The 14,356-nt window shown below is 36.8% G+C and overlaps 1 protein-coding gene across 1 annotated transcript in view; it reads left to right on the top strand.

The window, feature by feature from the left end:
- TMX3 (thioredoxin related transmembrane protein 3) overlaps positions 1-14,356 on the top strand; it is a gene marked incomplete in the record, with an annotated part of 42,236 nt that overhangs the window by 4,379 nt on the left and 23,501 nt on the right. Inside the window, 6 exon segments of the mRNA XM_072411498.1 lie at positions 937-991; positions 3,603-3,642; positions 6,365-6,488; positions 11,149-11,194; positions 12,480-12,560; positions 13,326-13,425. Coding sequence (XP_072267599.1) covers positions 937-991; positions 3,603-3,642; positions 6,365-6,488; positions 11,149-11,194; positions 12,480-12,560; positions 13,326-13,425 — 446 coding nt within the window.

Raw genomic sequence — 14,356 nt, 5'->3', positions numbered from 1 at the left:
TTGTATATCTATCATCCTCCATACATCTCATCGTTGTATATATATATCTATCATCCTCCATACATCTCATCGTTGTATATATATTTATCATCCTCCATACATCTCATCATTGTATATATATATATATATATTTACGAGATAGGGACTGTAGGTTTGTTCCTAATTTGAATTTGTATGCAAGTGGGAACAGGTACATTGTTTTAATAAATGCAATTGGGACAGATGTTTGTCTCAACATCTTATTAGGCAGCGTGGTGTCAGTTACTGTATAAAATCCTCACTGTAAGCTAATCACAAACAAAGCAACAAAAAAACTTTATGGAGCCTAGATATCATTAACTTCCGGAGCAAGCTGTGCTTTGATATGCAAAAAAGTCATTTACCTCCCTGGGGTGGAATTGACAGGGAGTTTTAAAGCCCTACCTGGTTCCCACATTCCAGTGGCGTCCTCCAGTGATGCCCGGCATCTGCGTCCCTGGGATGTGAACGTTGCAGAAGCACATGCCGGCCGGGCATCTGCTTGTGAGCCTAAGGCTGGGGGGCGGGATGGTGGGGCTGGTAGGCGGGACCAGGTGGGATTAAAATAATAAGTATTTTCAAATGTACTGCTTTTACATTTAAAAATCTTCATTATTCAGACCACCAGGAAGGTAAAGAACTACAGGAGGCTGCAGAAAGAGCTCACCTCCCTAAGATCACCCACAACCTCAGCTGTGTTTAGCAAAATATTTCTTCTGTGAGTAATGCAAACCGCCCCCTCCCACCATACAGCCTCCATACTGCACACAGTGAGCAGGGAAGCCCCGTTTGCATCTAGGAGGCGTCTGTATGTCGGATATCCTTAACTCGGGCACTACCTGTATCATCCTCCATACATCTCATCACACCTTTGGTGTCCTCTTATTGTATTTATTGCTTTATTGTGTTCTATTGCAGCCTCTTTGCTTCTGCTGGCCCCCTCTTCAGCCTTTGTAGAGGATCTGGATGAAACGTAAGATCTTGTTGTTAATTTTATTCTGTCTGTGCACATTTTTGTTATTTGATGTTTGAATTCTGTTCTTCAGATGGACATATTTGTATTAGGAGTTACAACGTAAAATTATTGAAGTGTGTGGTCTGTAGGTGGTTTCCAGTTATGTCATGTCAGAGGCAGTGTTGATAAATGACATAACTTACCTTTTATGTAACAGGAAGGTAGTGCAGTGCTATATCATAGACAAATCTGTGCAGAACAAACACGTGATGTCATTTCTCACAGCAAGCTCCAAGTTACTTTATTTTGTATTGTATTGAAGTGTGTTTTGATGCCTTTGTGACACTTTGTAGCACAGTGGACTACACTTATATACAGTGTGTCCTTTTTTGCCCAGTGCATATGGATGCAGATGTTTCAGTGAATGTCACTGCTTTATAAATGCTGTTTTTATGCTGTTTTCTCTTTAGTAAAAGTGCTCCTTTGTACAATAGCTGTTCTATCCAGGTGCCTGCATGTACACTAAGGTTCTTGGGTGTTCACCATATAGGCCCCCAGCACTGATATGCAAATATCAGCTTCTTCTAGGAAGGTAATAGTGTTTCTTTTTTCCTACAATTTTGTATTTGTAGCTATTGGCCCTATGATGTGGTGGTTCCTTAGGTAGGCACAACCAACACACATGGTATGGTGAAAGCTAATTGGAGTCAATATGTGCATATTAGATCTTCCTTGGTTTGAGGATTCCCAGGGCACTCTGCAAAGAAGCTGAAGATTCCTGTAGGCACTTGCAAGTTCCCTCTATTGCTGTGTTATCCGTTCACTTTTGCATAGTTGCAGTGTTTCCTGGAAAGCATCAGCAGTTCAGAGATTGCAGGTATTGTTATTTGCACTTTATTTATTGTTAGTTGTTCTTTAGATGACTCTCTCAGCACAGGGTCATTTTGCATATATATGAGTATATAACAGATTTGGGGGCACCAGAGTTTGATCATCAGGTGATGAGTCAAAGGATCTTCCATGTAACTGTCTATTGATTGACAATATATACCATGTATGATTGGACGAAATCGCCAAAACCTGATGATCGCCTTCCAAAAACATAGTTCTTTTGCATTACAACTGTATAAAATTGAAAAGCTGATTATAATAAAGTGGAACAACAGTTTTAGAAGATACATGGGTGTATTGTTCATTTCCCTTACAATCATACAATAATAATCTAAACCTTTTCAGCTGACTGTCTTTAAAAAAACATGAATACAATCCTTGAGGTAATAAACTTCTGATCTGGGGGTTCGTTTGTTGAAAGCTGCCTTTTCTGCAAGGATATGATAGGGTAAATAAAATGAATGTATGCTCCCCCCAACTTGCAGTGGTTCCTCCCACCAGGTTCTATCGTCTGTAGTCACACCCAGGCTGGTGGGGGATACCACTGTGGGTGCCAGGTGACGCAGATTCCACACACCTGGAAGTGTAAATTACTCTAAATTTCCAGTACCAGTGTTTCAGAAACAGGCCAGCAGAAATGGTAATATATTGAATCCTCACCCTGTAATAATTGTTGCTTTCAGTATATGTGCTGAATAGGTTCTCTGATAAAATGCTGGTGAGCTAAGCATGTTGAATAGCGCAGTCTGATCTCTTCCTAGCAGTGGAAATCTTTTCACGGTGGGATTTATAAATGTGTGGTTCACTGAATATCCATCAGATAATGGGCTCAATGGAGTGAAGACTAAGCTATGACAGTATACTGTAAAGCCATTGACTTGAGTCATGAATAGGAACAAAACGCTGTAGAAGAAAAGACTGTGCCATGTTTATATAGAGCATCCATTGACATTATTGCAGGGATAGCAGCTCTCCTTGGAAAGTGACGAAACTGGGTGTCACAATGAAAATAATAATGACTTGTTATGTCGGGCAGTTCAGGGAGTGCTTGGGTCTGGGAGCGGTGCTCCAGGGAATTTGTGTTGCAATATTGGCAGAGAATTTCAAAGCAGTGTTTTAAAATTAAAAGTAATCCTAGTTTATGTTTGTGTATATAGCCATTCTTTCTATGGGTATTAAAGAAATAAAATGTTGTCTTTGTTTTATAGGTTGAAGTGAATGTTTTAAAAAATGACATTGTCTTTATGCAAAAGAAACCCAACTCCCGGCATATATGTTATGTATATTGATATTGGTAATGATATCTATTGGTATAAAGAAGAAGCACAAGCATTAGATTCCAATCACTTCCTGATAGGTGACACCCTATGACAAAGAGATAAAATAAATCTACAGACAGCAAAAAAAATATACATATCTCAAACTTTTGATAGTTTGTTCTATCAAGCAATTAAATGGATTGGAAAGAGATTATAGCTGTAGATAATGTTTGATGTAGAGTCAATATTGTTTTGTTCTGTAATGATTTACATTGTCATTTGTGATTTGAGATAAAAAAGCAGCTCAGAACCTATAGGATGAATTGTTTCAAACACTTTCAGATTGATCATTGAATATGTCCATTCTGGCTGCCTGTACAACCCTTCTGTGTCAGCCTGTGCTTGGGGCTTCATATACATACAATATAGTTATTCAAACTAATACCATCTTTTGTATTTTTTATATTTTGTTTAATTAGTTTCAAAGAAACCAGACAAGATGACATCTGGCTTGTTGATGTAAGTATTAACTTGTGTTTCCATCATCCCCACATTGAAGTCATATATAACTGTAATAAAGCAGCACTGGTAAACCGGAGTATGCACATCTAATAGGCTGTGTGTCCTCATTATCTGAAGCTAAACATAATATAATCTAAAGAATAAAGGAAACCATTTTTCTTCTGTTTGGTCACCACAATAAACAACAGTTTGGATAAAAAATCAAAAGCATAAGGTGCCACAAATAAAGTTCATTCTACATTTTTTTAAAGCTCACTGCAATGCATTTGGCATGCCTTTAAGAATAAATGATGATAAATGACAATAAATGAAATCCAAGGGTTTTTATATGTGTCATCTCAGAATCAACACTTGCATTGAACATAGTAAAAGTAGCCTGTGCTGGGAAAAATACTCCAGCTACCACTGCTTGTTATAATTCTGATTGCCAAAATAGTCATATGACCCAGCGTCTTTTAAAGCCCACTGTCAAATTTATAGTCGGCTAAATGAATGCATTTTATCACATGCTAGGATGTGCCTTAAAAAACATTTTGTTCAGGCAGGTTATTCTTTATGTTTCCGAACAATCTACAATCTGGCAAAGGCCAGAGTGCTGTTTTCTTTCATCTAGAGTTATGTAAAAAGTAAAGATTACACTGCAGCAGCAACAACATATAAATATATATGCTCACTTTCCCATCTTCCATTAGTACAGTGTTTTTGCCCATAGTAGTTATGGAAGGCAAATTGTGAATTAGACGAGTAAATTAGAAGTGTTTGTGTGCATCTAAAAGGCAGTTGAAATGTGTTGTGTAATAAAAAAAGAAATTCTTGCAGAGGATGTTGCTTTGTTATAGATTTTTGTAGATTTAATTCGCCAAGTTTTAAACAAATAACTTTCAACGATTGCCGATATGCTTTAAAATCCTTTAATTGGCACACAGCACAGCGATTAAGAGGAATGTAATTTGTTCAGCTGCAGATTTCTTTACAATATGTTGTTAAAACATTTATCTGAATTTTATATCTAAGATTGATTAAACATTTTATTTTTAGACATCCAGCTGCTGTTCACACTTATTTCATATAGATCCTGGTTTGATTACTGCTAGGATACATCAAGAAAGTGCATGTGTTAACAGAAATATGAGCTCAGGAAAATGAAACACAGCGGGATGCGGATGGTGTTTGGCTTGCAAGAAAGCCTTATGTTATTATTTCTTCACACACATATAACTTAAGTGTCTATTAACAACTTTTTTTTTCTACTCTGCAATATTTCAAGCCTGCGTTTTATCAGAATAGATTACAAGACCTTGCTTGTGCAGTCACATTGCCAAGCTGTCTTTTGTCCTTTAGTCTTTGTACATCTGTATACATAATCTTATGAACACAATAATCTGATTTTTGCTGATAAAGAGGTGAAAGTATAGTGGTATTCTTCCAGTTTTTTTTTAGCTTCGTGGGAAGAAGTTGTAGCTGAGCGGTGACCCCTGCATTAGGACCCAACTTTTCAGTACCCACCCAAAAACAGCGGGGTGGTGTGCCCAGCTAAATGGGGATGGGGAGAATACTATTAGTAACTATTGGAAGATTGCTGATTCGGAACACTATGGAGTGGTGGTGCCTTTCACTAACAAAGTTGCCCATAGATGAACACTGATTGATCACTCTTGATGTATTTAGCATTGGCTGAACGTACCTGTGTAAGCATGTTGTGGCCTTCCATGGCACTGACCTTATTGCAATAGAACATTATCAATTTCATTGGGGAAAAAACATGAAATGTCTATGTAAGTCCCAATGTATTTATAGACATGCTGTATTGACATGGACACCCATCATGGCATAGAACCGTCTTTCCACACCAATCACTGGACTCCTGTCTACTTTGCCTTCGATTATAATACTGTGACAGAGGGTTATATATAATATTGAGAAAAGAGGGTTATATTAGGAAATTTCAGTCTGTGAGGAAAGTTAGGTCAGAAAAAAGGAAAACTGAGAACTGAAGTTAGCAATGCATGTGACTATTAACTAGGCTTTAATGAATTCAATCATTTCAGTAAGTTTCATTGGATTTTCTATTAGACCGTTTCCTTTTCAGTTGAAAAAATTGAGTTCTGCTGATTGAAAAGGCTATTATATTGAGTAAGTGTATTGTTCAATGTGAGAACAGTGTGTCTGATTTATTAAAGTTCTCCATGGCTAGAGAGGATACACTTTCATCAATGAAGCTGGCTGATCCAGCAAACCTGGAATGGATTTCTCGAAAGTCATTTGCTATGTGTTAGCAAATGTGTTCAATCCCGGACCAGGCCCATTTCAGGTTTGCTGTATCCCCCAACTTTATTGATGTAGTGATGTAGTGTAGATGAGTGTATCCTCTCCAGCCTTGCAGAGCTTTTTTAAATCAGGCCCAATGTTTGGTATCAGATTAGCGTGGTAGTTTTGACCATTGGATCTTGTTCAGAACACATTAGCGAAATGTATTCTTTGCTTAGTGGGGATACAAAGTCGGTTACAAAAACGTTTTGTTGTCAGAGACCCTTTATACTTCTTTTACTCTTAGCAATATTATGATAGTTGTACATCTAAATGCTGTGATAAAACTCGGTATGGTTGTCACAGCCTATTTAGTAAGTGGCGAAGCAATAATAGGTAATTGTAAAATAATATAAAGAGTTCATGGAGACAGTTAATTAGGACCTGACTGAACTTTTCTCTTCTTTTTTAGTTTTATGCCCCCTGGTGTGGTCACTGCAAGAAGCTTGAACCTGTGTGGAATGAAGTCGGTATTGAGATGAGATCTAGTGGTTCCCCAGTCAGAGTCGGAAAGATGGATGCAACAATTCATTCAAGTAGGTGCACTGTATTTTAACTGAGTTTAAAGCATTATGCACAGTATTGTGCTACCTGTCAAGAATAACATTAGATCAGTGGGTATTGTTTAAATAACTTTAACCTGCTTTGTGTAATGTGGAATTCCAGGGTCAGCCAGTTTAAAACCTTTCATATCATGACTAGGAGAAAAAATATACAGAATAAAAGCTCCTGGCTGTCATATGAACATTGGAGCTGAAATATGTACGTTTAACGACCCAGGCCACTTTATCGTTTATTCTAGGTTAATGTGAGGACTGGAAGAAAACCCTCTTCAATCATGTAGAATTATTTTTATTAAAAATGTAAATGTTATCTCAGATTTGATTGATGTGTGTGTAAAGAGATCAGTAGAAGATAAACTTGTAACTCAGTATTTTTGTTAGGGTCCAGCAAGTACTGATAATAACTAACATTCGTGTAGTGACCGCTGTGCTAGAAATACAATGCTTGCTAAGAAAGCAGTTTTTCTACCAAACATAGGAAGAAAAACATTTACATGAAAACTGCATCTGTTTAGACAGTTTTTTTTTTTTTTTGGTGGTTTCTATTTTAAAGCTTCCAGATCTGGAAAAACAGTAACAAGATTAGAAGGTTAGTTGATAGTTAATTCTAGTGTAAATGCTTACTGACTGCTATTGTTGAGTGAGCACAATGTGTCCTGAATGGTGGGTTACGTGCATATCATATTTAGATGCATTTCTTCTTATTAGAATTTGACTGCTCGGGAATCTAACCACCCTTTGCCAAAGCCAACTCCATTCAACTTAGTTTATACATTTAAGGCTGCCTAAAGCGATCCTACACAGCTTAACTGGCACCTTTCCAGCTGCTCGATCACTTGCACCACAGAGCTGGTTCCTAAAAAGAAAATAAAACCTGGCTGCAGATGGCAGAGAGTGGTACTGAACTTTTCTGTGCTGTCCCAATTCATTTTCTATGGGCTGCCAATGGTACAACCTACTTGTGGTGTCGCTACCAAAGCAGCATAAAATTATATAATTTTTTTTAATTTTAGTTTTGTATAAATTAGGTAAACATTATTAGTAACCTTTATTTATAAAGTCCCTACACATTATGTGGCTCCATCAATAAATAGGGGCCACAGATGACAATTCTGTGTACTTGACAAGTACAATGACACAGGAGGATAAGAGGACCCTGCCCAAGAGAACCTACAGTCTTTGAGATTGCTGGGTTATCTTTTGCTCTCTTTTTCAATGAAGAAATTTCTTCTTCTCCTCGTGGTATAACAGGAAGTAAGAAAAATAGTTCCCTAATTAGATAAATTCCCATACAAAAAACTAATTGCCACCAGAACATTTGTCCATATTGGATGTTTTTTGTTTTTTTTTCTAGCTCTTTGCTCTAGTGACAGTTTGACCAAGGTTAATGGTGCATAAAGTGAGAAGAGGTCCAAATTGTTAGAGAGATTTATATCCACAATGGGAACACAGACCGCAACAGAAACTTTGACGCTATTGCAATTTTGTAGTTCCTTTCATATACTTTTAAAATTTGCATTGACTAACAAACTATTACTCTCTTTAAAGAATAGCTCTATTGGGGTTATTATGGAGGCTCCCATTTCAGAGCTCACCTTCTGAACAGTTTTCCATCTGTCCTTCTAATCCAGTGGCATCAGTCCTGTTTATCACTGACCTGAGGAAGTAATGCAGATTTTACTTTTCACCCTGCAAAGCCACTTACAGCCTGTTAGTTAGCAATTGAGGAAGTCAGTAATGCCACTTCTGCTTTTCACTGTTTGTGGTTTTCATCAGTTTAGTTTATGTAATTTCACTGTATTTGTCTTTATAGAGAATTTCAATTCATTGTATAGCTATAGGCTTGCAGTAAACGTCACCATCTGCTTTTGTTTTCCTGCACATATTGTAAATGTTCAATCGAGAAAGGTGACAATGACAAACATGCCTAAATGTATTGTCAGTGTGCCAGAAATCTGTCACAATGTTTAACTGTAGCCTACATTTAGCACACCCTTCATTTACATGTATTATTAGTGTGTAAATAAGAGCCGTTTAACCCCATAGATAATCAAAACAAAGTACAATGATATCAAAGCAGGGCAAGTCCAATAAAGGACTTTCTCTCAATATTTAACTCACAATTTTCAAACTCTTAAATATTTCTAAACAGTCTTATAAAGCATGCCTGAAGCATAGTATTGCATTATTTAAAAAAAAAAGTTTTTTCTTCATTCATTACAATAGGTAGTCTTCCTCCCCATGTCCTCTTACCAGAAGGGCCATCAGCTTGCTGTCTCTTGGTCTTGTACAAGCCTGCATGTACATTAGCATGGAGCTGGAGTTTCAAGACCCAAAACAAATAAAGATCATGGGCCCAACTTCCACAGATTGAAGTTGCTTCTAGGACTGGGATGAAGGAAGGTTGCTGACGTTGCACAACAAGCATCCAAGAGTTCTGGCCTCTTTCCTACAATCGACATTGAGGTTTGACAGGACCCAGCTTGCTGCATGAAATGGGCAACGGAGAATTATATTTATGGAACACAACACAGATAACATTTTATATTTTACACAGCTTTAGGAATGGTGCAGCTTGACTTTTAATGCAAAGCACTTTTTAGATTAAAGCTGATCAACCTGTTGACATTGGCTATGCCAACCTTGCCCACACACTTGACTAATTACAGCACCTCCTGTGGCAGGGGAATGCCCTGCTCTTAAAGTGGGTCCCCAATCAGAAAAATTAAAACGGAACTAAAGAAAAAAAAAAAGAAAAATCACACCTACCTTTATTGCTTTTCCTCAATGCAGTCCTATGCCATCCTGGAATGTTTTCTTGTCCCAGCGCAGGGGAAGAGCTGGGCACCTCCATCTTCAGTCTTCTTGCTTCATTACCCAATTTACAAAATCGGGTGACTTAGCCCATTGTAGAGGAGGAAAATAACGAGAAACAATCTCACTGTGCATGTGTGAGATTGACATCTCTTTCCCCTTCGTGGAAAAAATGAGGTTGCCATGTGCAGAAGGAGCAGCCAGGACCCTCCTGGGATGCGTGACATAGGTGTCCTGGGAGTCTCTGTGATCCCATTCAGTCTTGATCGCCACTGTGCTGCACCCCCTTTTTTTTTTGCACTTAAAAAAAAAAAAGATATAATTTTGATTTTATATATATATAACGGTTGTCTACCCCTTTATGTAAAGTAAAAAAGTTGAGTTTAGCTTTGCTTTAAACAATCAAGAAGTGCGCTCATTTTTTTGTGTAAATGAGGTTTCTGCACTTAAGCAGGACACTGTTGTAAGAAAGTTTGTCACAATCACTATAAGGGTGTGATAGAATATATCTTGTCCTGTACAATAAAATCTCCAAAGTCTCTCTAAAGTCACTCTGTAGAGACATCCATATTTTTCTGCCTGTTATTTGTTTTCTCATCACATGTGTTTTTACACTCTCAAATCATGTTGCTTAGATTTCATTTTTTTTTTTTACATTTATTTATGATGCACATAATGTTTATTCTCCCAGCAATATGGTTATTGTTCTTTACAATGTAACAAACATTTAAAATGACTTTCTATATATTTATAAATATATGGCTGTATATTATCATAGTCACAGTCAGGATATAAATAGTCAATGTTAAAAAGTGTGCTAAGGCAACCCAATATAGTTTAAATGTACCATATCTGATGAGTTGACTTCTCTGAGGTCTTTTGCATGCAGCAGATTGAGTCATCTTTTTATTCAGTGACCTGTTAGAGACTCCGCACTGTTCGCCATGCTAACGTTTTATTTTTATTCTACTTTGTAAAATCGGACTGGACCTTTTTGTAGTTTTTAGATTTCCCTGTTCAAACTATATCGAGTCTCAAGGAGTAGAGGAGAAATGTCATGATATAAAAGTGACAGATGTTAGGTGAGGATAAATATTTCTTGTGGGATTAGTTTAGTCTTTGAAATCCTGATATAACTATGAGAAGGATTAGCATTGCTGTAATGCATCGGCAAAAACCTCTGACTCTTGAGCTGTGGGAGCTTCTATTAAACTGCAGCTCCCACAGTGTTGACAAAATAATTTCATGTTTTATAGCGCTTTTAACAACAGAGGTAGGTCGCAGTACCTGTATAAAACAGTAAATTAAAGTAGAACTCCATTTAGGAGAAAAAAAAATCCTTTTGATTAAAGGTGCCTAAACCCTTAAACACTATAGCTGGATAATAAAATAGTTTCCATATTCTTAATTGTTTTGTGTGGTTGTCCTGTGTGTGTGTGTGTGTGTGTGTAATATATATATATATATATATATATATATATTTTTTTTTTTTTTTTTTTTTTTTTTTTTTTTTTTTTTTTTTTTTTTTGTCACAGTATTCTCCTAAGATTTTTTTTTAAGCTGTAGGCAGGTGGTGGCCCTTGTATTGACCCAACTTTTCAGTAACTACCCAGAAACATCCGGGTGGTGGGCCTGGCTAAATATACACATATTTAAAGAAAATAGGTCTTTACATTTTTTACTCTTCAGTGTCTTCTGTTTCTAACTGTTGAATGTAACTTTGTTGTGACTAAAATACATTTCAAGTATGTTTGTCTTCTTGAAAGTGTGAATATTTCATAATGAATGCATCATTAACCCTTTTTTTTTAACTTTGCAGGTATTGCTTCGGAATTTGGAGTCCGTGGATTTCCAACAATAAAGCTGTAAGTTCCATATAAGATGAAACCGACTATGAGAAAATATTTTTGTTATTCCGTTAAAAATATAAGTTAGTTTACATTTTGTTCAATAGCAACATCATAAAACTGTGACAAAAACCAAAACGGTGACTTCTGTTTACTATCTAAAACAAAGAACAAAATTAGGCCAGAGTTAAGCTGGTATTTATTTGTATGTTTTTCTTCTCTTGTTGAACTTGATGTACTGGCTTGTTTGGTCATGTAATTATGGTGCCACTTATCTTGAACTATTTGAGGATTTTGTGGGAGGGGCAGGCAGGCAGAGTCATACTTTTTTTAAGGGGAGTTCTTTAGTGGAAAATGGGATGCATTTTGCAGTTGTCTCACATTTTTTGACTATGCTGTTTTATATGTGGCTTATCATTTTTATAATACAGGTTTAAAAATCACTGACAGAAGCTGACTGGTTGTTATCAGCTTGTTACCTGCCATTGGTTCTTTGTACTGAGCCCCAATGATTTGGGAGAGCAAAATTATACAATACGTATATAAAATTTTGTTGTAAAAACATGTAAACAACACGCATATTTTGTGTACTTGTAATAACTAGATTTTTTATAAGTAACTTTATACTGCCAGTGTTCTCCCCAGCCCCACCCTGCACTTTTCAATAACCGCCTTGCTGTTTTTAGGTGGATACTGAAGAGTTTGGTCAAAATACAGGAGCTGCCACCCACCTACAGTTTCTTCCCACCCGGCTTATAATAATGCCTGGGTTTACCACTGAATAAAGTAAAAGTTTAGTGATGGGGTCCACTTTGAGTTAAGTTTTAGCTCCAGTCTTACCCCTACCCACTGGAGAGTGGATTTTTTTTTTCTTTTTTTCTGATATCTAATTCCAATATACGTGAATTACATGGTCCCACTTTTCTGTGGGACTGGGTGGAAGGGTCACCAACTATTCTCTGCAACATTGTTCTGTGAGCCTGGCAAGTTTTGCAGCAACAACTGATTGCATTGCAGAAAATAGTGTCTTTATGAAGTAGGAATGTGTGTGCTCAACCTGTCAGAAATGTAAAAAGTAAGCTTCAGATCCACTGCTATTTAAGTTTCTTTCACTACAAAAGATGCAGTTTTCATTAATAGTTTATGAACAAGGTAGTTATATTAAGCATGTTACAGTATGCAAAAAATGTTATTAGTTTGTACATAACTTTTGTATATCAGGTGATGTCTCCTCCTATATGCTCCTCCTATTATTATAAAAAAAAAACTTACTTTTTGTTGTTGGCGCTTGTTTGTGTTTAAGATTAAAGGGCGAAATGGCATACAACTATAGAGGCCAGAGAACAAAAGAGGACATCATTGAATTTGCAAACAGAGTTGCTGGGTAAGTAGGTATACTTAAACAATGCTTGGTAAGGAGAGTTCTATCTCTAGATGAAATCATTGAGCCAAAAAAATCACAGAGCAACCTATGCAGGAGACTATGGCGCAATGGATTTGCACCATTTACAAAGAATTGCACTTGTGATCCAGAAGTAAATCTGGGGGTTGCGCATTTTACCAAAACTATGCATGTGTCACTTCACATAGGGGCAGCGCTTTTATTCAGTTTGTGTCTGATGGGGCTGGCAATGTCAGCAAAGTCAACACAAGTAGGGTACCTTAAATTTTCCATTCTGCCTTACACCATCCCTACCAATTGTCACTAGAGTCTCAGAGACTAGTAATCTATGAAAACATGGGGATGTTATCTGTATTCTTCTTTTGTTGTCATTGTACAAAGGAAGAAGCATGCTGCAAATACTTAATGTAAGTACTATATTATTCACAACTGACAAAGTACCCAAATCAACCTCCACTTTGTTAGTAAGGGCTCTGTATATAAAGCAGTGAATCTGACATTCACTAAAACATTCCCCAGTGGAGAATACTCTAAGTCTATGTGTTTCAATAGCAGTAATTGATCAACTACCAGGTAATATTTCAGTGAATGTCAGATTGACTGCTTAATAATTAGACCCCTAAAAGTGTAAATTCAATGTCTTACAGGTTATCTGACTCTGTAGATACCATCTGTCCTATCCAGCAAGCAATTTTTTCAATTTGAGTAGCGTCGCATTCTAATGATGTTTGCTTTTTTTTCTTTCAGGCCTCTTATACGACAGCTTCCCAGCCAGCAGATGTTCGAACATGTGCAGAAACGTCATAGAGTACTGTTTGTATATGTTGGTGTTGAGTCAACTCTAAAGGTATAATTAAGAACTTCTTGGGTATGCTAAATTATTATTAAATATATAGCGCTCTGTTTATTAAACAAGGATTCTGGCATTGCCTCAAACATTCCCTGGTTGCAATCAGTTACTGCCATTGATGCTAATGGACCTGGAAGATTCCCATGAGGGAATGTCTAATTCTCTGTTCCCATTTTTTATGTATTCAAGTAATTACATTGAAGAAATTCACCTTTTCAGAATTAGTTTATGAATGTTATTTAGTCTACCTAGATATTATACATGATCACTTCATTGAAGTGAGGTGGATTTTCATGTACATTCTCATATTTTTGTAGGGACAGAACCCTATTTCAGTTTAACCAGGGAATGGTTTTTTTGCTCATGTGTATTTGTTTGATTTGATTTTTGCCACAATTTCTTCTGCTTACCAGGGAAATTGACTAAATCCAATTAATGGGCAGCTACTGAGTAATAGTAACTTCCTCCTCAATTACATAAATGGCAAAAGAAACAAATGTATCCTCAAGCGCTCACCACTAATAAACTGTTATTAGATTACGGTAGCAATCCTTAGAGTAATTGTATCTAATATATATATGTGCATCCAATTGATGTAAATGATCGACCAGCCTGTGTATGAAATGTAATGTCATGTAAAAATAAAAGGTCTTTGTCTGTTTCTTGTTAAAACAAGGAAGTTCCACAGCGTGTCCTGGCATTATCATCCAGTTCATGACACGCTGAGATCTGGGCAGTACCCTGGCACTGGATCTAACATGGAGTATGGTACACATTTCTTTAAAGCGTACATTATGGAACTGTTTTATAACAGTCGTCACTGGTCAGGGCATCCACTCGTGTGAGCTTTAAGGAGTTAACACTGGACACATCAGAGGTCATTAATTATGATGCAGTCTTACACTTCATTTACATATTTTTCAAGGCT

Source organism: Pyxicephalus adspersus, chromosome 5, assembly GCF_032062135.1.
Source record: "Pyxicephalus adspersus chromosome 5, UCB_Pads_2.0, whole genome shotgun sequence".
NCBI classification, from domain to species: domain Eukaryota; kingdom Metazoa; phylum Chordata; class Amphibia; order Anura; family Pyxicephalidae; genus Pyxicephalus; species Pyxicephalus adspersus.
Note: the sequence above shows the minus strand (reverse complement) of the source record. Positions and strands in the feature narration are given on the sequence as shown.